Here is a 23,567-nt window from a genome sequence, read left to right as displayed (position 1 = left end):
TGTAAACATAAATGGCGCCCTCCTTTGTTAAGCTGTAATGTTAGCTAGCTGAGTGGTGAGGTGAGCTAGCATTAGATGCATGAAAGAGACACTGCTGCTGAGTTTTTCAAATGTATTTTTTGGCACTTTGAGCACCACAAGCCAAGTGCCATCTAGTTCCATTATATTGGAGAGGAGGCAGACACCTCTACGGCCGATATCTCCAACACTCTGCAGCTCACAGTGTGGATTGCTTAAAAGCACTACAGGTAAAAGCCAGAACACACCAGCGGCAAATGTTTCGTATATTATTTTCAATGTACAACCCCACAGTGGTGGCGGCTAGACGTGCGTCAGCGTTCCTAGGCAGCATTTCACACCACTGTCCTATTTCCAGCTTTGCCACCCCTGGAATTAAATCCATTTTTCCCCCACTCATGCTCTGCTTGTATATACCGATATACTGATATATATACCGACTTTTCTCTGCTCCTACGGCAGCTCGATTCCTCTCCTTACTATGGATGTAAAAAGAGAACTCTGTACTTGTTGCTGTCTCGTGTGTGACAAAGAAGGGACGCGGAGAGATTTATTGTTGAGGTCAAGATATATCCTGAGCTAAACAATCCACAGTCCTATCATGAAGACAGTGGTTATAAAGAGATTGCCTGGCAGAGGAAAAACAAATATGTGTTTTGGATCTGGGGGTGAAGTGTCCTTTTAAGATTTCAAATTTCATAACGGAAAGCCTGCGTGGTCATTAACAGAGCAGGGATGGTTTACTGAAAGATGCTGCTTAGTTGCACTATGGAAAAAACAGATCCAGTGTTGGAGCTTGACTCACACTAGAGATTAAAAGTCAGATTATCTCAGCCTCTGCTGCATCAGTTTTACACATTTCATATCTCTTGTGAGATGCCCGACTCAGCTGAATCATTAAAGTGGCCCTTTTAAAGTGTATGACACTTGGAGATTTAAGGTTGCATGATAAGACACAAACATTATATTCCATACAGATATCAAGGTGCATTTTATTAGATGAAGATCCAATGATATATAGTCAACATCAGCATCCTCCTTTACAAAAGACATTAAAATTGAAACATTTTCAGTAAAAAAGTAGTATCGTACAGCCAATGTGGGGTACCAGAGAGAAAGCATGACATGACCTAAATCATATTCATTCATCACCGTATGGATCATAGATAAAACACAATACATTAACACTATTTACAGTCTGTAACACAGAGGTCGACATGAATGTTAATCCTCGTGGTGAATACAGTAAATAGAATATATTCATATATTAAGATCTTTTGTTTACAAAATCATAAAGCATTATATATATCACAGAGAAAGGCTATCCACAACCTTGGCTTTCAGCTATACACACCCCCTTGTTTTGCAACACTTTGCCCAAGCAAAATGATCTTTTGTTTGGTCAATTTATTGTTGATGGGTGGGTTCTTTGGTTGTGCTGGGTTTATTGTCGCAGCCTCCAACTGAGCAGTCAGCTGCTGAGTGTTACTGAAGTTATCGGTTTAGGTTTGGTTGTAACTGGAGAGTCTTACTCGCCGTACACGGGGCAACTTCTAAAGCAATGCTCGCAACAACAGGAAACTATGCGTGACAAACAGGTCAACTAATTAAGGTTAACTAATTTTCTAAACCAGGATCACATTTAATCTTAAGAAGAATCTGGCGGCTCAAATGGACTGAGGTGAAACTGATCAGATGTCGTGTTACAGCACAAGGTTTCATTGCAACTCTAATACACACAGAATGTTCTTTTCACAAAGATGTGACGAGGACCAAGCACAAAACTGGTCAGAACACTTGTTTTACTTCATGCATGCATTAATGTTGCATTTCCACAGGATGGATTCCCTCATTTGAAAATAACACATTTCCATCAGAGAATGACAACACATCCAGCACACTGTGTAGGATCCTGGCCTCAGCAAAGAAAAGGTAGCATCAAGGTACCTGAGCAATGCTCCCCCATTAACGATACCTCACATTTAACCAGGTGTCATAACTCGAAGGCCGATGATGCATGAGGAATATTTAAGTTAACTGAGGCGGAAGAAAAATGATTTAAAACCTGGGAAGATAATGTGTTGGTGCATTAAAGCTTGGGTAGGCAGTTTCATTTTGGGCAAAAGTCCCATAACAAACTTTGAGTAATTTAAGTGGTCTGAAAGAACACTAGACTTCTGCACCTTCTCTTGGCTCTGTTTTCAGGCTTTAGAAAACCTAGTCTGTGACAGGTTTTACAAATGCAGATGTGAATGCATGTTTCTTTAGATGGTAAAATTAAATGGTGGAGAGTTGCTATTTCAGCATTGGCAACAACTGCCTCCACTGCAAAGCAACCCAAAAAAGGAAGACGGATTTATCAAAGAGTCTAAGGGTGCTTTCAGACCTAGAGCTGTCTTGCTTTGGTCTGAATCAGGGACTATTTTTGTTACAAAGGGGCACAATTGCCAAGAGTTGGTTCGTGTTCTCAGGCAGCATTTCCAAGCAGACCAGATCAAATGCCTTGTGCGAGAAAGCTGCTCTTGATTGGTCAGAATTTTGATGCGGGAAAAATCCAGGACATAAAGCAAACGTTGAAGAAAAGTACACTTGCAAGATAAATGTGACACTTTCTAATGTCACAATGGAGGGACAACTACACAGGTTGATTTTAGCGCTGCTCATCGTGGACTATATTGCTGTCATTGTTCATTTTAGTCAAACCATACAGTTTGAAAACGAGGCGCGGCTCCAACTAGAAAACAATGTTTTGATGCATTGGATGTGCTGAATGTGCATATTAAGGCAGTACAGGAGGAGGTGCACATTAATAATCCTCCAGGACTGTAACATGCTCATGTTTAACCCAAACAATGTGTCATGTGACTGCAGTTGGTTCAGATCGAGGTCGGAACACGTTCTCACCACAAATGAACCGTACCAGAGTTCGTTTGTAACCGGACTGAGACCACCTCTTCAAGCAGGTCTCAGTCTGGTTGTATTGGTGTGCACCTAAGTGGGATTGCTGTGTTCACACTTGCCCAAACAAACCGCACTTAGGGGGCAAAGGAACTTGAGTCAATTGAACCGAACCAAACAAGACAGATGTGAAAGCACCCTAAAAAAGAGTCTGACAATAAAAAGAATAAAGCAGTATCAGCAAAGCATTTCAGAGATAGAAAGTGTCCATATGCTAATGCTAATAATTTAGCCATCTGCTAACCTGAGCCAAAAAGACTTGTGGCTGCGGCTTCAATTTCATGTTTATGTGCCTGACGTTAGCTAGAGTTTCGAATCACAGTGTGTCCACCTCACTCGCCACCTCACTGGGTCTGGAGACAAACCCCCAGTCACCGAACAGTCTCCACTCCCCTCTGGATCAGCCAACAGGTTAGACCTAACGCTGCCGCTGGCCACCAGCCCACTGTGACACCTGGCTCTGGGGGATTTGCGGTGGCTGAATTCAAGCCGCTACAGCTGCCGAACGAAGGTCTGTCTCCAGAGCTGCTGCCAGCTCTCCTACTGAGAGGGCAGTCCACTGCAGTGGGGACTGAGGCAAAGGGATGTCGAGGTGGCTAACATTAGCCTGTTAAATCTTGTCTCATTTTTGGTCTGATAAACAAAGAGACAGAGAGAGCGGGGCAAAGAGGGGCTGAAAGAACACAGTGTGTGTAACTCTACAATGAGATCAATGTATGGGAAACAGTGGGTTACTGTATGGAGTGTGTGCATATGCCTGTGGTCATTTTGGAGGAGGTTCTTGGGACAGAGTGGGGAGAGCTGCAGGAGGAGGGTCTATTTTAATTTGTTTTTTTTCTGCCTACCCCAGCTTTAAGGACAAAACAATGAGTAGGTGGGTCTATCTTGTGCGTTGCTTCATAATGTTGCCCAGTTGGTTTACTATGTTTTGTGAGTTAGTGAAGATCAGTGTAACAGCAGTTAAACAGCAGTCATCCCAGACTGAAAGAGAGCCTAAGAGTGATACCTTTTTATACATATGCATCTATATTACACACCGCTGTGGTTATGTATATACCTCGTAACTTCAGTAAAAGTAATAATTTACTTTCTGTGTTAATGTTTTTTACTATTTGCATTTTCCCTCGGCCCATGAAACCAGTCATGCATCGGCCATTTGTTTTGTGTCTTAAATCAAACTGTTATTTGCGTGACAGCAGGTGTTGTGTCTAACTGACCACTAGCTGCCCCCTGCCTCTCCCAAGCCTGCAGCGCCTCGTCACCTTAGCTCATTGACCTCAAAAAAAAAAAAAAGATGCTCACAGTGCTTGCAAACCTTTGGGAATCCCAGCCAAAGTTGTTCACCTGAGACACGCTTATGTTGTGTAATTCTATCTGGCTAAGTAACAAAGGCGGACGCAGTGATGCGTCTACCGACACCAGACATATACGGGAAGGATCGCCAGATCACTTTACACGACTTGTTGTATTAAAGGATGAATAAAACCCAGGGGAGCTGCTTTGCTGCTGCGAGGGCAAATTCCTGTGAGGTTTTAGGACAAGCTGGTGGCTGTCTGTCTGTATCCCTTTCACTCTCGGCCCGTCCTGAGCTGCATCACTGGCAAAACATGGAGTGAATCCCAGCCAGAAGCCATCAAAGCCACTGCATAACTGGATCAGGAGCCTCCCCTCCCCACCATGTTGAGAGAGAGGCCTGTTGGGCAGCAATCCCTGCACCCACCCCCACACCCCCTTGCTGCAACCCAACGCCCATGTGCTTGGGCCTCCGTGCCAAGCCTCAGCGCCAGGCCTCATCACTGGCCCAGCTGGCATGGCCCCGATCAGCTGGATTTGCTATAATCATCTTAGGTCATCTCATTCAAGCTGAGGACAGAGTGAATGCCCATCAGCTCTTCAACCAAGGCCAATGAACCCTGCCAGGCCGGCCTAACCACCCTCCTTCTGGCTAAATTTCCACTGACTGACCCGCTAACAACTTTTTCTAACATTAGTTTGAGACAAGGTGGAATACTATCGAGCTATCAAATCATGTTTCAGTTACCAAACGAAAAGACATGAAAATGAGACATCTTGCCGGCCAGACACTGTCACCTAGTCCTGCTAGCTGCGTACAAGCCTGCCTAGTCTGTCTCTCTGTCAAGCTGGGATGTCTGGGACCTTGGTGTGTGTGTGTGTGTGTGTGTGCGCGCGTGTGTGTATGTGTGTGCGTCGAGAGGCGTGGTAGGGAGGGATGGGCAGAGAGTTACAGAGGTTAATGGTAAATCAGCCAAACCAAAGTCACACACTCACCCACCACACACGACCCCCCTCCCTCCCTCCATTTGTCCATCCATCCATCCACCCCCCTTCCCCCTCTCCACTGCTGCGGTCGTGTCCTGGCTGCTCATCCCTCAGTCCCAGCCATTGTCCTTGATCATGTGGGCCAGCTCGATGATGAACTTGCCCTCTTTGTACTTCTGACTGCTCTCAAAGGCATGTTCCTGGAGGGCGTGGCAGAGGACAGGAGACACAGCGTTTAATTCAGAGGACAGATGGACAGAGAATAATCACATGTTTATATCTTTGACAGATAGTTAGAGAAGTGCACAGGGTGCATTTTAAAAAAACCCTGCTCATGACAGTCCCTTCAGCTGTTTATGAAAATCCTTGACTCAATCCTGGCCCGTCTCTGCTGCTGGCTCTTTGGGAGCTGGTTATATAACAGTCAGTCACTGAACACTGCAGAGGAGCCTGCAGAACCAAAACTCTGACCGGACTGGATCGTCATACCCTATACTGACAGGAATGAATCTCTCACCCCTGAGAAAGGCCACAGGTTTGAGCCTCGCAACAGTCAGCACAGACGCAGAGTCTGCCCTATTTTTGCAGGCTGTAACATGCATTTCTGCTGTAAGGTGTGTGATTAAAGATTCCTCTGGAAGACATGAATGGGATTTGTTGGAAAGTCTGAGCTACACAGATGCTGAAAATCTCCATTTAATGTTGTTCCATGAAGTGAAATACATAGACTAATACCACAATCATTATTTTTCACAGTTCACATTGTTCACATTAGTTTTCCCCTCATAAACATATGTTGACTGCAAAATGTCAGTCATTTAAAAAGTATGAATGCATCAATGGTTATCTTATCGTACTGTAAACCCAGTATGAGTATCAAGTAGCATGTAATGAAAACTAAAAGATCAAAACTCATGACGCTAGGTGGCACCTACCAAGGCTGCCTTTGTGAGCAAGTTTCTCTCATAGCTAATACTTTGGTTTATGGCTGTAGGAGCCAGAATGTTTTAACTGCTGGTTATTATTTGTTCCGGTGGTAATTGGCACAGAGGTTAGTGTGGTTTCACATTTACTAGCATGGCGCCTTATAGACAAAGAGGCTGAGTTTTTGGCTTTGATATTTTCTGTTGACCGTAATCACATCACGCAGTATTTCATTTCATCTCACTTTGCCTCAGTTATCTCAGCTGTTTGTTTAATAAACCATCATAAAACGTACCTCTGGACTTGATCGCTGGACTGGATTTCTTTGAACGAGTCACAATTAAGACTCTTTAGTGTCTGGTATGTACTGGGTCAGCCTGCTGAACTTCCGAGTGCTCATGAATCCGTAACATGTCTTGATGTAGAGCAACAATTACACTGAATGGATTAATGAGGGCCGACTAAATCAGACTTGAGTTGAGACCTCTATCAGCTAAGGCCAACTGTGCATTTGCGTTCCTTGAACGGTCGCTCTCCCGACTTTGGTGTGTGCTCATGAGCTTGAAATTGTAACGTGAAAACAACATGGATGCCACAAAGATGTGTTGTAAATGTATTGCTCAGAGCGCTTAAGCAACACACTGATAATGACAAGCAAAAGACAGATCTGGTGAGCCAGGACATGTGATTGGGAACTAATTTTTCAGATTATTTTGACACCTTTTTGCAGAAAGTATCACAGCTAGAAAGGTTCAATACACGTATGAATTTAAAGGAACCGAAACTGTGAAAAGAATCTGTCCACCTATCACTACTTTAAAGCCATTTCTTTTTACTTTAATTGATATAGTGGTCAGTCTGTGGAACTACAGCTTTCCGGTCCATCATTGTTTTGCCACTGGGCCCAAAAGTGCTTTTTCTCAAAGACTTACATTGAAAAAGAGACGACTGTAAATCAGTGGATATTTTTTTGGTACATCAACTTTATAGTACAAACACTTACATAGCCTTTATTTAAATCACTGTCCTAAAAGCTGTAAAATTCACTTATAGCCGAATATAGAGTTAATATACGACTATAGCGAGCCTGAGACCGAGCAGTTGGAAGGCGGGGTTAAAGAAAAAGGCTAGTTCTTCACTATGTGGAACATCTGGGTAATTTTACACCCAGAAATCACACTGTTTTGGCTTCATGCACCACTGAGCAACTTTCATTGCAATGCCTCCAACGCTGTATCAAGTCCTCTTTATACATCTGACATGCAAACATTAGCAAACGTAAGTATGCTAACATGCTAAACTAATAAATCGAACATAGATAACATTACACCTGCTTAACTTAAACCCCAAGGAACAGCATGGAGTCTTAAAGCTGATTTTACATAGTGGCCAAACGTGGAACTACAAAACCCAGTTACATCATGGGCCAAAAAATACTTTTTCTCCAAGACTTACATAGTAAAAGAGAGGTCTGTAAATCAGTGGATATGTTCTATTGAGCGTCACAACCCCTATGAAATGATTTGTTTCACTATCGGGATTTGATCCATTCAGTCCGATAACATTTTTCAAGTCTAGAGGAGCTGTGCAATTAAATCTTTCTCTCTGCATTCAAGTTAGCAGAGCACTAAACTGGAAGTTAGCCACTTGGCCAATGGAAAGCCCCCACAATGCTGAAGATCCGGGCAATTTTATGCCCCAGAAACAGAGCTTTCTGGCTTTTTGCCCTACAGAACAACTTTCAAAGTAATGAACAGGGCCCCGCCTCCTACACTGTATCCAGTTCTTTTTATATATCCATGGCTTAACATCAGTATGTTGGCATTGTCTTTGAGCATTTCAGCCCACTGCCATTAGCTCAAAAGGCTGTGCCTAAGTACAGGCTCACAGAGCTGTTAGTATGGTTGCAGACTATGTCTCAATAGCCAGTGTTCCTTCTCCTAATATGTGTCTTTATGGTGATTTTTACAAGTGTTCCAACTAAAGGACTTTTACAGGGGTGTGTGGGACTGTTTTTGATTAACAGATGTCTCTCATGGTGGTCACATGTTCATGCTCAGCTGCGGCTGCTGCTGCTGCTTGCTAATCCCACCTCAACTTGCTCCAGTTCCACCTCCCAGATCCCCAAATTTGGATATTTCTGGCCCCAGTAACTAATGAAAGCAGGGAGAAGGAAACCCAAAGCCCCAAGCTTAAAATGGTCCCTTTGGAAATGCTGAGGTTAAATCACGGAAGATATAACATCCTTTTAAACAGTCATCATTTCTACACAGCTCCTCTCTTGAAAACTGTTTAAAACAACTATGTTTTCTATTTTCATGCAGTTTGCTGATGAATGCCATAGCAAATGACACACACTGACAACTTTTGCATCCTGTCCAAGTCCATTAACAGCCTTGTGTTGTTGTTCAAAAGCCACTCACTCACTGTGAGCCTCTCTTGACAGCAGAGTCACAGAGTCGGCTCATACAAATGTTTTCACCGTGGAGCGTCTGTACCTTGTTGTCTTTGGCTATTTTGGTTCTGAGCTGCAGAGGCGCGTTATCAGATTTCTTGGTTTAGAAGTGCAGTAGGTCAGCCCTCCCGATAGAACTTTGACGACTGCAGAAAATCAATACTGCTGCAGCTGATATTAATGGAAACTCTCCATTAAGTCCTATCTAGTGTCTGTGTGCTGTGCGCATGCATGTGACCTCTGTTTTCTCTGCCTTGTGGGGTCCTGACAGGAATAGAAACTACCCAGAAAAGTCTCCACTTTCGAAGCTGGTTCCGCCAGGTGTTTATACCCGGCGAGCGTCATAAGGAAAACACCTATTTTTAGGTTGGAAGGTTACGGTTAGAGGTTAGGCGAAGTGTGCTGGTCAATGGAGCCTTCTAAGAAGTCAAACAACAAGGATACTGTTTGTGTGAATGTATGTGTGTGTGTTAACCCCTTAAAGATACAGTCATGTGCCTTATAGTGTAAACTCTCACCTCCATGCGGACGGGGTTCACCAGTGACAGCTGCACATGCTCAGCTCTGTTGATATATGAAGGCAGCTAGCAAGTGTGGATGCTGTTTAGTTCACCCTGACGTGGGACCTAAATACCACCTGTTCTAGACACGTACTGCACGTGTATTTTGAAATGCTATATCACAGCTTGTATATATGGCTCTGATATTAGACCAAGCTACACACCAAGGCTATCAATGTTGGTTGTGCATGTTCAATCAAAATAAATAACACCTGGCAATGACATCTATGATTAAATCAGCTGTATAAACAGTAGAAGTTGACATCTACTCTGTTCGACAAAGGCTAAATGCAGTGTTGGCCAAGAGTTATGACTGAAATGAAACCTTTGGATAGCTGTTCTATCTTGTGACAAAATTTCCTAGATAATCTTACTATGTTCATGAGATAATAGGGTGTGAAAATTACACAATCCAACCAAAAACCCAAGACAAACTGCAGTAAATGTAGTTACTGCGCCCTGCCTTGCGTCCATGGAGATTTGAGATTCTATCACGCCAACGAAAACCACAGCAAGACAGTGAATGGGGAACATGAGAATGAGGACAACAAAATGATTGATAACGTGGCAGTGACCATAGTAAGACCAGTAGTGATGATGATACGGATGAGGAAAGGGATTTTTTGAAGTTGGGGTTGGGTTGTATGAGGTAATTACCCATAGTCAGTGTATTACCTACAGTAGATGTCAGATGGCATGTCCCCAGTTTGGAGAAGCAGGCTGGAGTCTGACACAGAAGCTAAGCAATGTACTGCAGTGGATGGGAGTCAGCAATAAAACTTATTTTAGCCACCTAAAAAAAATCTGTACCTTTCTGTCAGACAGACTGTTCCAACAGGAAAGCTGTTGACAGCTTCAGTTTCACATCTTCTTCTTTCACATCTTCAAAGAGACTATTCCATTGACAAAAACAGTATTTTTGGCTCACTGAACACAGGAGCTGCTGGTCTACCACTGCCTTGATCTGTTAGATAGTTTGTGTTATTGTAAGACTGTGGCGTTTCATTTGGTTAGTTCAGATTCACCAGTCACACAGTAATACAGAAAAATAACTGTTTGAGGCAGTGGTAGACCAGCAGCTCCTGTGTTCAGAGATGTTAAATGACTGTTTTTCTCAGTGGAGTCTGGCTTTGATGAAGGTGATACAATGGCTTCAGTTCCCAGTCAGAAACCGCTATCTGACAGAAAAGTAAAACAGTGAAAATACTTTTGAAAGACTTTTGTTTTGGGGTGTTTAAAACGTGTTTCATTGCTGACCCCATCCACAGCAGCACATTGCCTAGCTTCTGTGTCGGACTCCAGCCTGCTTCTCCAAACTGGGGGCGTGTCGACAGACATCTACTGCAGGTAACAGATTGACTATGGATAAGACCCTCATACAACCCCACTTCAAAAAATCTGAACTTTCCCTTTAAGTAATCCTAATATAGGTCAAACCTGACGAAGTGAATATTGCGACAAAAAGACACTTAAAGGGTTGCTTCAAATTCTTGTTTACTTCTTTTAAAACAGATATCTGCAAATGAAACGAGTACAAATTTGAATCTAGTCAGAAATAAAAACACTTATCCTCAAACTTACAAAGACACTAAAACTGTAATATCTGCGAACTGTCAAAAAACTTTGAAGCCATTTTTCTCAGTTTCAGCGTCAGTGTAATTACTGCAGTTAGCCTTTGTAAGGCAGAACAGTTAAAACCATAAAAACACGCTGTACATATGTAAATCTTCAGGTCTGAGCAATGAATGAAACCCTTCTGCTGATCCAGATGGTGTTCACTCCTACAAAACATTAAAAACTAATCACAAGTCACACAAGATAAAGACTTGTCCTTCATGTCTCCATCTGTTCTGAGAAATCTATCTCATAATTAATTCAGTCCACAGCCGTAACACCGCATTGACCCTGAGAGGAGAGGAGGTCCAAATATAATTAGGGTGCAAATAAAATTAGGGTGTGCTATAATAACAACCTCCTCAGTTTATCGTCCTCTAACCTTGGATGCAGTCTGTGGTGCCTGTGTGTCAAATCAGCTGAGGACACTTACGTATTTCCAGCCCAGGGTAGTCTTGCAGTTCTCACAGTAGATATCTGCTACAGCGTGCAGGCCTGTGAGCAGAACTCTCTCCTCTGCAGGGCCACACCCGACATTCACCCTGAGAGAGACAGAGAGAAGGGAGGTGGGGGGTGGAGACGAAAGTAGAAAGGAAGAAGAGGGAAGCGGAGACAAAGAGACAAAAGTTACAAATTGTGCAAGTGGCTCAAGTTGCTCAGTTGCATGTACTGTACGATGTGCTCAGAGTGAGTCACTGCCTCACACCCACTCACACAGCGCATACTGATAGGGCGCCAGGCCACGGAGCATAGATTCAAATAGCCTAATTTTCACACTCAATTCAGCTGATAATGACTCTGAGGCACAGGCTGGCTCTGTCTACACCGCGGCTTCAAAACAACACATCTACTGTGTGGTACAGCACGCATTACTAACCTGTTTCAAAACACCACCATCTTAGCTCATTGTTCTCCTGTCTAAGACAACACATACACATGCAACAACAGACAGATACTCACACTGAGTTGAACAGGTAGGCTCTGCCTTGGCTGCCCTGGAACGACTGCAGTGAGAGGATGAGACACAGATAAAAAGGCTGAAACAAGAATCGACCCTTTCATACAGTGAAGTAATAATATAAAACGACATAAGCATGCTATTATATAGCCGTAATGCTTCAGTAAAATAAGAGACAGAGAGGTTTGGTTTCCTTATAAATCACCCACGTGTTGATTTGTGCCGGGCCTTCACTAATAGAAGCTCTTATTTTAAAACCTGTAGACGAAATCTATTTTAATATCTACTTTAAAATGGGGCGCAGTCTCCCAGTAACAGCCCATATGCTCCTGATAGCATCACCGTTAGCTAATGCATAAGGAGCTTCACCACTTGCAGTTATTTTCTCGCAGGCCTTTATTTTCCACATTATGAAAGCTTAAACAGATTTGTGTCGTGCGCCTGTGTTACGACCAGCAGAAGGCCTTTGTGCACAGGTGAGCTATGTTGTCATAATCGCACGTGGAAAAAGTGATAGTGCATTCATAATCCAATTCACTAACCAGCTTATAACATAATCCATCCACAGGCGGTTGTGTGGCGTAGGCTGACACAAACATACAGGTGTTCAGCCTGTTGTTTGTTTTCATTATTCCTCATATGTTCTCCCTCTTTTTAAATCTTTAATTGCTGTTAATCCTTGTAAATTATATTTTACATTTACAACAGTTGCTTTTACACTGTATATAGGCATAGAGAAATTATAGGAAAATAAAAATAAGAAGTAAGAAAAATGAAGGAGACCAAAACAAAACAGTTAATTCCTTGTCTCTGAAGTAAAATAATGAAGTAAAGTACTGTCAGACTGTAATCATTAGCTGCCTGGATGTAACCACTGTCACTAATGGTTTCCAGGGGCAACCACCGCTGGTAAGATGAGTCAAGTCACCGGAGCAGAGTGCTGCTTTTCCTGCTGGTTACCTTGGAGATGAGCTCGTCATGGTTGGCCAGGTGAGCTCGGCAGTGGATGCAGCTGTAGGTTCGGTGGCAGCTCGGCAAGTATGCCTGGAAAGTCTTGGAGCGCGTCATTCTGACCATGGGCGGAGTTGGCGGGCGGTGCAAGAAGGGACTGCCAGCCCAGGTCGGCTCACAAGGGAAGCACCGCAACACACAGGTGAGGGCCGTGGTGGGCGGTGGGTTGGGAGGCAAACACCTGAGCACGGGGAGGATAACACAGCAGCTCATGGTTACACAGTTGCGTAACAGATGTTTTTTTAAGCAGATGTTGTAAAGTGATCCACAGGTGTATGACTGCTGATGGGATTACAGTCTGTGCGCTGAGAGAATTCTCCAAGCTGCTTGCATCTTAGAAACTCTTGAAACCTCAAAGAGCCATGATGTGATGAGACATCATGCATTATTAATGAGCCTGTGTTCCCGGCTGAGTCACCAAATTTCACATTTTGGATTCAAGCTGAAAACAATGAAGACATTCTACTTTAGGAGATGAGATTCAAACATGGAACAAGAACATGCTTCCACCACACTGGGAACCACTACTTCTCTCAAGAGTCCATGAGTGAGTCCAAGATGGTCGAGAGGAAAGTTTGGGCTACTAAAGTAGGGACAGACAAAAAATCAGTGGGTATCTATTTTTTTGCTTAGTTTAAATCATTTTTAGCCACGCTAGCAGCGTAGCTCTAGCAATGAAAATGTCCGTCTAATCATCACCCCTCCACTTCTGTACAGACATTCATGGTGCCCAGAGGATGAATCCTGACTCAGCCACTTGCATTTCCTGTAGGCTTTGTGACACCATCAAGACTGGGCCCAAAAGTTTCATTTTTACATGAAGTTATTTTGTCACAACCAAATACTAGGGATGTTCCCAACAATTAACATCCCTGATGTTTATACCCGTGTATAGGTAGACTAGATGAGTAATCTAAAAGTCAAAAACAAAGACAAAATTGAGCACAATTCAAACTAGAAGGTTAAACACTGTCCCAAATAATACTGTGTATAGGATCTTTTCAATAACCAAATTGTGTGTTTAATGCCACTGAAATATGTGGCACTTTGCACCATGCATTAGTCATTTTGCACATAATCCCACAAAACATGTAAACAACTTACTAAATAAAAGTTAATTAACATTTATTGAAAACAATATTCTTTGAGAAAATCTTCAGTAATCCTGTCTGATTATTGAAATGGCATTTTGACTGGGTGAACCCTATCCCATAAAGTGATAGTAATTTTTTAAAATAATTTGTCATATAATTTCATATATCTTCCTCATTACAACACTCATGTACAGATATCATTTCATTCTTTCTTTTTTAAGTGAGAAATTATGTGAATAGGCGTGTCACTCAGTGATACAACAGTATAACAAACTATTGATATATAATGATAAATAGAGATGGATAACAACAACAGCTACAGTACAGGTTTGAATTTTAAAGTATGCTACCGTAATTTCGATGTCGAATATATTTTGATTCCATTTCATATTCAAGGTTCTGCCCACTCTATTACATGGTTCATAATCAGTTGTTCTTCTTTCAGTACTTCAACCTTCATGTACAGAAACATAAGGCTAAGAATTTTAGCCTGCAAAAAATAAATACATAAAAAAAAATGACAGCAAAATAAATTAATTAAATACAAAAAGAAAAACAGATAAAAAAGACTGTCAGACCTGATACAAAGAACAACATTCCAGTAGCTTCTATTCATTAACCTTCTTCCAAATGATAGTAATCTAAACATTTAATCTATCTTTTTTCAAACAATAATCTACAAAATAATTTTAACTGTGTAGTATTTATGGTGCAGACTTGCAAGAATAAACATCCCTCCCAAATACCGGCAAGACCAGTGACATTCCCATCAGACTCAGCTGCACTTTGTGTCCATTGCCAATTAGTGAATGTTAGCATGCTAACATGCTAAACTAAGATGCTGAACATCCCAGTGACGGCAGTGTCGGCAGCCTGAATTGGACCAGCTGATTTGGCCCGATTCTGGGGCATCATTTAATCCGAGTCTCAGCCAAGTCAGGCAATCAGTTGCGGCCCGGCTAATTTCATCCGGTGTGCAGAGTTTGGCCAATGCTGGGCCAGGTCATTTCTAATAACGGCCCAGTGATGGAAGCGTCAGCAACCGGACCCAGCCCGGCTAATTTTATCTGGCATGCCGAGTTAAGGCCGATTCTGGGCCAGGTCATTTTGGCTACCTGGGATGGCATACCTGCTAAGACATTAGCATTTGGTTGTGTGCATGTGTGACATTAGCATTTAGCTAAATGCATCACTGTAAGTAGAGCATAACAGAGCTGCTAGCGTGACTGTAGACTCTTATTCTTAGTAGTAAATTGAAACTCTGTGGGTTTTGGTCTGTGTGTCAAACATTTTTGGATGTCAGCCTGCAAATATGCTGAGCATTTTTCATGATTTCCTGGCATTTTATAGACCAAACAATCAACTAATTAATTGGTGTGGCAGAAAATTGATATTGAAAATAATCATTAGTAGCAGCTGTCTCCATTAACCTGTGGTCAAACCGTTCTGCACTGACTCCAGTTCAATGCAGCAACACACAGGCAGCAACGCTCGCTCACATTCTGTGTTTAAGTCTATGGGGCTGCAGAGATAATCTTCTTAGCGTAGCATAACTGTGAGGATCGTGCTCTGCTCACTCCATGATATCCAACTAGACCAAGCCCTTAAAATACTTCTGCTGGTGTGCCCTGGTGACTGAGAAGATTAGTAAGCTGGCCTGGGAACCCATCCCAAAGGCTCGGGGCCAGAAGGACAGGAGTATGTTTTGACTAACTGTACAGGAGGTGGTTCGGGGCCTGTGCTCTCTACCTTGTGCTGCAGATATAATCTTTGTGGGTTTATTGCTTAATTCAACTTTAATTGTGATTCCAGCCCTGTAGCTCTGGTGTTAAACACAATCATCAATCACAGAATGTAATCTAGTTTTATTCCCCGTTGCTGCTGCCTCACTAAACCAGTGTGCACATTTTATTGTCACCTGCCTGTTTCTATAATCAAGTGTTTCACAGTAAAATAAAAAACAATGACCTTTCCAACTGAATAAAGTCGATCATTTCTGTGGTTTACAGGACGATGACTCTATAAGATACTGCAATAACTTGAGCTGTTTCACCACCTTCTGTCTTCTCTCCTTCCTGTCTGTCTTTACTGAACCATCTGGAAAAACTAATAAAATACTGAATGGGAGCAGGAGGCCTCTGTGAGTTCAGGACAAACAACAGAGGGAGAGACAGAGAGAGGCCTCTTTACTTTACTGCCCTGCAATATGATTGTTTTTAGTGTCAGACAGAGGCTGATAAAGGCTCCAGTGCTGATGGAAAGGACCGGGGGATATAAATAAATAAGGCACTGAGACGTGCCCTTGTTTTCTCTCCTCTGGCTCACTGCCAGCGGCGTGGGATTGGGGCACAAAGACACGTTCAGTGCAGTTGTCGGAGCTGACCCCTGACGCACACACACACAGACTGATGTTTAACCCAAAGCGTGTTTCATGCTCTCAGTCATTTCAGGACTGAGGACCCGGAGGAAGTTTATGTAGGATCTGGTTCTCTGAGCTCTCTTCAAGCTGTTACCTCGGGGGCTAAAAAATGAAGCCAACGTGAAAGTGCCAAGAAACGCAGTTCCTCGAATGGCCACTTGAAGCTGGCTCAGGAAGGGAGTGACTACCCGTAGACCCCCATTGTCAATGCTCAAAACATGTTTACAGCCTGGTTTTACCACTTCATGACAACTGTATGGGGGTGAATATTTACATATCTAAATCTGAAAGCTATTAATGCTTAAAAATATGCTTAACTAAAGCCATGACAACAGACAGGCTGTCTGCAAGGCGTCACCACAGTCTATGAGTCAGATCCAACCCTTGCCTCTCCAAAGCTCCACCCTCTCATCCACATATGGTCACTTCTGCCCCAAAAAATCCAAGATGGCGATGGCCTAAATGCCAAACTTCAACAACTTCAAAACGCGAGTCTACAAACCAATAGGTGACATCACTGTAGCTACGTCCGTTACTTTTATACAGTCTATGGTCCTGCCATACAGAAATGACAAACTGACACAAAGACAATGTACTTATGTAATTAGAAATGTTTGCAAGAGTTCGGAAATAATTAGTGGATGAATCTATAAGTCAATTTGACAGAAAGTTTATTTTCATAATTTGTTATAATTAATTCAAACAAAAGTAGTGAAATTTTTCAAGTCCACCCTTTTTAAATGTGAATTTTTGCTAATTTTTTAAGTCTTTTATGAATATGACCTGAATATATTTGAGTTTTAGACTGCTGGTCAGACAAGACAAGCAATTTGAATTTAAATTAATCAAGAAAATCTCTTCCATTCGCATGAAGCTGCCTGATGACAGCTGAGTAATTAGTCTTAGTACTGTGGGGAATCTAGGAATGTAAGCTTCAAACTTAAGCTTCCAATTTAATGACATTAAACTCAAGCTTCTTCTTCTTCCAGGAAGCACTTGCTACAAGGCACTCGGGATAAAAGTACTGGCTAAATGTGTTAAATGTAAATGTGATGTATAGACGAGAACCTGTCCATCATGTCTGACAGGCGAGATGTTAACTCGAGCTCTGTGGGACGCTGTTAACTGCACGTCGACGTATAGTGCATCACGATACTAATGTGCTCTCAACGGACTTTCAACAGCAGCGCTGGATTATCGTATTGCACGTGTTACACATCATCTTGTGGGTCATACATAATCCATATGGAGCTCTCTCTGCGTATCATCTGCATTCGGTCTCAGAGGATTCACTTCATTAAAGCCATAACAACTGTGAGCCAGAGCATGTTAGTGGCTTTGAATGAAAACAGCTGATACCACAAACTCACAAGATTAAAAACACAACACGTAGTCGCCGTATGATGAAATATTTTAATAATTAATTTTTTGTTTATGTCATTTTTTTCAAGCAAAAATTGCCAACCATTACTTCCTCCATCTCAGTTATGAAGATTTGCTGTTTTGTTTATCTTTGTAAACTAAATTTGTTGGCCTGGAAAAACATTTACAGACTCAGGCTCTGTGAAGCTGAACTCATGACAAGCACTGATTCACTCTATTTTGGCATTTAACGGACAACAAACACATCAGTCTCATACTCTGTATTGGAACCATGTTAAATTTCATTGTCTCTATCAAATGAAATAAATTCAATAAATAAATAACCAATCATGAAAATGTTCATTAGTTGCAGCCCTACTGATGTTACAGCTTTGATTTAGCAATCATAAAAATGACTGATTTGACCATAAGATCTCTGAAAAACATGAAGACCTACATATTACATAGTCAAAGGCTTATTTTGGTTTATTTGTGACACACTTTCTCATTTAAAAAACAACAAAATATTAAGAAAAAAGTAGTAGTAGTAGTAGTAAGAAAAAAGTATTTTTCTTATGTTTGCGTCCCCTAAAATGTCTGACCTTAACTATACTGACTTGTATCCTTGGAAAGTTTGTCACTGGAGAGGTGTTCTCAAATTATTCCACTGAGGGGGGCGATGCCTGCGCTCTTCCCTAGAAGCTAAATTACGGTACGTCACTACTACAAAAGCAAATCACTGTCCAATATGTAAATACCAGCAAAAAAACCTGAAACCTCCAGCCATGAGCAGACTTAAACGTGCAATATGTAATTTTCTGCCGCTAGGGGTCTCAAACCAAAACAATAACAGAAGACGATGTTGGATGACGGAGTTGGATGATGTCACGAAGTAGCGTGGAATCATGGGAGTTGTAGTCATATAACTGCTGGCCGGAGTGCTGGTGCCCCGGCGGGCAGCAGTGCTTGCAATACACTGGTGGAAATGATTAATATTTCGATAACATCAGCCAGATGTTTGCTTACCTGTCTAGTAGAACACATGCGAGGTCGGCGTCGAATTGTAGTCCTAGATTTTCACGAAGCTCTCTCCATCTCGGAAAGGCCACACCAATATTTATCCTTGATTTAGCTCTCTTCTTATCCCAAATTCTTCTGGGATCGCTTGGTTGACCCGTACGTTTCCGTTTTACCGGCTTGTTTACCGGGACAGCTTCGGTGTCAGAAGGTGCAGCAACCCCCAATGCATAATCATGATCCATGATGAGTTAGCTTAGCCTAGCAACAGTAACGTTCATTCTCTGACGTCTCATCCCGTCTGCTTCTTCTCCTTCTCCTTCATTTAATGGCTATGGTAACTGGAGTTACGTCGCCATTGACATGCGACCTAATGACACGGTCCGTAACTTTTATTAATATTTCATATTTATCTGGGTTTGAAAAATTGTTGGAAACATTTCTGATAATCAAAGTACACAACTAAACAAAATATATAACATTGGTTTAGTCGTTTTTAGACATTTTTATGTGGAAAATCTACATATTATAGCTTTAAAAAAACGTACTTAAATGTATGTGATATGAAAATCTCAGCCAGAGAGAATATATCTTTTTGCAAACTTTAATTAGACCTGTGGTATATAAGACATAATAAAAATGACAATGTGAACACACTGTAACATCATAGCAGATATTATTGTATGTTCACAACCACTAACACTGTGTTTGCCCCTGCCAGTTACAAGCTAACAAGCTTGTTGTTGTCTATATTAATGCACAATAGAGATGTTAATAATTAATTAATTAACCATTAGGAATAAGAATTCATTCATTCATTATTCATAAGTACTTATTCTGGTACAGGTTCGCAGGGGGGCTGGAGCCTATCCCAGCTGACACTGAACGAGAGGCAGGGTACACCCTGTACAGGTCCCCAGACTATCACACGGCTGACACATAGAGACAGACAACCATTCACACTCACATTCACACCCAATTTAGAGTGACCAATTAACCTGCATGTCTTTGGACTGTGGGAGGAAGCCGTAGTACCTGGAGAAAACCCACGCTGACACAGGGAGAACATGCAAATTCTGCACAGAGGGCCCCAGCCAGCCAGCAGATGCGACTTGCAGCCCTCTTACTTTGAGGTGACGGTGCTTACTACTGCCCCACTGTGCCACCCCAGAATAATTCTGACCAATTAATACCATCAGTTATAACAGTTATATAAAGATTTTATTTAATATAATATACTGGCGCTATCGGGGAGATGAGACAGCAGAGTCTGCTGCCCAGGCTGGAGACATATTGCCATGATGTTGTTTCTGGGAGATGACTACAGCACCTCTAGGTTTGCAACAGTATGAGATTTTCACGGTACGATAACTGTCCCAGAAAATATTGCAGTTTCGCTTCGCAAATGTACACTGTATGATAACTGTTAACTTTTACATCACGGTATACCTGGAAACCGGTATATCGCTGCAACCCTAAGCACCCCTCAATAAGCTAAGGACCTAGAGGCAGAGGTGGACACATATGAGAAACAATGCCCCTTCCCCCATCAGATACTAACCGTCTTCATTGGTGGTAAGGATCAGCAAACTTTCTGTTGCTGCCATCACACAAAACGGTCAGTCCAATGTCTGTGCGGTTACTACAAGCTCACACAGCAACAGCGGCTAACATCCGACACTGAATGGTCCCAACAAACCTACACTGACACTGAAATGTCTTGACTCTGTTGTTAAACCCATTAGGCAATGTTAGCCATGTGATTCAAGCAGTTAGCCCTGTCACGGTAAACAGTGAATCGTTGGTTAAGGAAGGTCCACTATCGGTCACAAAAAAAAAAGTCTAAATTTGCATCTCTAGTGCACAATAGAGTCCTCATCTAAGCCTGACTGAGGCTCAAACATGCATGTCTGAATCTCTATGTTTCCTCCAGTGCTAGCCATCTTGATGCACACTGCAGCTTCACTGGTCAACCTGTGCGAGCAGTGGTGGTGGGCGGGGCAGAGGTCAGATCCAGTATTTCTCAATGAGGGAGAGAGGGTAGATCTGCTTCTACCCCCCTTTTAGAGTTAATTTACTTTTTATGTGGGAAAACCATGTTAAACAAACTATTAATCACAGCAGAATATTTTTACATACTTTAATACATGTCCAGAGGGGCACTTTAATATGGAGATCAGTAAGTGTAAAGACAATGAGGCTACTGAACATAATGTACAAGCGAGCAGATCCAGGCTTTATCCTACATTAAACAGATAAAAACGTCCTGGACTTGATGATCAAGGCTGCACCATGACGCCGTTTGACATTTCATAACAATCAGTTTCCAAGAACAGGACAACACACATCTTGGTGGGTGGACATGCTTGAAACTCATTTTGCAAGGCAACATTGTTTGTGGGAACAAGGATGCTGACGTGCTGTAAAACACTGACGCAAAGAGTCAATCAGAGCTGCTTTGCACTAAAAAAAACCCAGGAGACAGAATAACAAATTGCATAAATGATCAGATGACTAGAGGAACTGGTCGCAGCGATTCAGACAAGGCTCCAACAGCAGGAAATTTCTAGCAAAAACTGACTCTTGTATAACCTCAGAGTGAGTGTGTGTGTATGTCTGGTGTTTGTCCATCTTTTACCAGTTTATTTTTCAGTCTGCGTGTGTCTTCTCTCCGTCTGTCTCGATGCCCCTCAGCCTGTTTGTATATTTATTTTTTCTGCTGTCACTCTGTCTATTCATCAGTTCCACCGCGGGTCGTTTGAGGTCACCGAGCTGTCCATTCTGGTCATTTCTGGGTGTCATCACAAAAGGCTACGTGCCACGAGTCTCAACAGCCAAAAGGGCCCTTGTATCCCAACAAAAAAACCTTTGTTATGTAACGCACTGATGCTGCCGCTGCTGATGCTGCTCCTGACAATGATCGAGAGCAGGAGAAAGACAGAGGAGAGGAAGAGATACGGGGAGGGGGGATGAGAGTCAGACGGGGACAGGGAGGGAGTTAAATTAACAGAGAGAGAAGGAGGGAAGGAGCAGTGTGTGTCCCTTCAGTGTTGGATGAGCAGTGTGTCCTATACTACCCACGAGCTGCACCAACGCAATCTCTGTACTTCATGTACTTTCATCCTGCTCTCCATTCAGTCTTACACCAAGGCCAACAGCATACAGCAGCATGACATCACTGACTAGAGGAGGAAAAACTCCTCTCTGCCCCCCCCCCCCCAGCCATATCAAATCTCACTGATGAAGCGATGCTCCTGCATCCCAGGTGTGTGTCTGGTTACTGTTGCAATGTCTGATCTGTACTCACTTCTAATCCTCTTCCGTCTGTCTTTAGTTTGTCCTTTGAGGAGAGGAGGGCAGCTTGTTTTCAGGTGCTTTAGACACATGTGCATTTCCTTACAGAATTTGCCTAAAGAAAGCACTCCTTTATTTCTCAATATCTGCCTCGTTCACATATATAACTTCTGTTGCATCTCTGCGTGTGGCTATCAGCTGAGAAAGTGTCATAAAAAGTGAGACAAAAAACAAAGTGGGTGATGTGACAAAGTGACTCAGACCTGCGAAACACAACACACTGTGCACAACTTTTGTTTACGTATACAAGTCCTGTCTGTGAAGGATCACCTTTCAAAGCCTGCGACACTGACCCTCATCTTCGATCCCTGTGTATCGATCTTCGCATCATCAATAACTATCTGCATGCACGCTTTGCAATGAAAATAGATCAGTGCAAAGGTCAGGACTTGATAAAAGTGTCTCTTCTTAAACTGCCTCACATGCACTTTATTTAGTTGGGGTGGGGTGGGGTGGGGTGGGGGGACATTTCCACCTGCTGGCCCTAACTGTCATTGACTTGTATGGGATGGTAGATGTCACGTGGGGCAACACATCAATAAATACACACACACAAACAAAATAATAATACATGAAGGCTTGAGGTTTACAGTGTGTGTGTGTGATTATTGAATCAGGTCACAGGCAGTGGCGCACTTAATCTGGGGCAGAACTTCAGCCACCACACGCAGCACAGATGGCGGGGATGCCTCAGCTCAACAATGCTCAAAACACACACGCATGCGCGCCCGTGCACACACACACACACACCACCCACTCCGACCAGCTGTAACATCTGCAATGACTGACAGATCGATGAGGGCCAGGTGACTGTCGTCAGAGCTGGTGATCACACGCGCGCGTATTACATGATAACCCACACTGATCACCGCTGACGTGCACCATCACGACCAGGCGCGCGCACGCGGATGATGGCGCATACGTGCAGGACTGCCACCACAAACAGCATGTGTCCTAATAATAACCACTGGATACTGTAGCTCCACTGCAGAGTGCACTTCAGCATCCAGTCCACCAAGACAACATCAGTCCAAATATGAATAACACATATGATTATCATGTCACGCATGTTGTTGGCAGGACACGAGCTACACGTCATAAACTTGTGTTTTTATTGTTATAGCTGGTTACAGCACGCGAGCCTGCTTGATAAAAGTTGACTCGGTTAAAAAAGTGGTGGATAAGCTTTATATATTTATACCAACCCTGGAAAAAAAGCTTCACAGCGCGATAATGAAAACAGTGCGTAACAACAAATGCACCACAGTGATAAATAACGCAAAGGAAATCATTTTACCTTTGAAGGGAAGAAAAAACGGATCTCCACGTAGCTCAGGAAATGTCGCACCTCCTCGTCTTCCTCGTGGCAGTGCCAATCCTAAAACCCCTTTCGCATTCCTTCCCAAGCAAATTTCCTCTCCTCTCCGGCCCTGGCAAGTCCTGCAGAGACGCAATGTTTTGACGCGCAATGATGCCCAGCAGAGTTTAGAAGAGGCAGAGAGAAAGAGTGATGAAGCAGCCAGCCGGAGCGAGAGCGTTCACT

The 23,567-nt window shown here is 42.7% G+C and overlaps 1 protein-coding gene across 1 annotated transcript; it reads right to left on the bottom strand.

The window, feature by feature from the left end:
* Window positions 1-3,801: 3,801 nt before the first annotated feature.
* ypel2b (yippee-like 2b) lies at window positions 3,802-23,487 on the bottom strand. The gene is made up of 5 exons (XM_033632167.2): window positions 23,322-23,487; window positions 12,728-12,959; window positions 11,770-11,813; window positions 11,243-11,351; window positions 3,802-5,456 (listed from the first exon to the last, which is right to left on the bottom strand). The coding sequence occupies exons 2-5, from the start codon at window positions 12,842-12,844 to the stop codon at window positions 5,367-5,369; spliced, it is 360 nt and encodes a 119-aa protein (XP_033488058.1). The 5' UTR covers window positions 12,845-12,959; window positions 23,322-23,487; the 3' UTR covers window positions 3,802-5,366.
* Window positions 23,488-23,567: the final 80 nt, after the last annotated feature.

The sequence above is a fragment of the Epinephelus lanceolatus genome, chromosome 4, assembly GCF_041903045.1.
Source record: "Epinephelus lanceolatus isolate andai-2023 chromosome 4, ASM4190304v1, whole genome shotgun sequence".
NCBI lineage: Eukaryota > Metazoa > Chordata > Actinopteri > Perciformes > Serranidae > Epinephelus > Epinephelus lanceolatus.
The sequence above is the reverse complement of the archived record's forward strand: the minus strand, read 5'-3'. Positions and strand labels throughout refer to the sequence as shown.

Excerpts from the sequence above, each read along its gene's own strand:
- ypel2b (XM_033632167.2), bottom strand. The coding sequence starts at position 12,844 with ATGGTCAGAATGACGCGCTCCAAGACTTTCCAGGCATACTTGCCGAGC. Across the intron at positions 11,814-12,727 it reads ATGACGAGCTCATCTCCAAG|TCGTTCCAGGGCAGCCAAGG; the intron begins GTAACCAGCAGG and ends CTCTCACTGCAG. Across the intron at positions 11,352-11,769 it reads GCCTACCTGTTCAACTCAGT|GGTGAATGTCGGGTGTGGCC; the intron begins GTGAGTATCTGT and ends TGTCTCTCTCAG.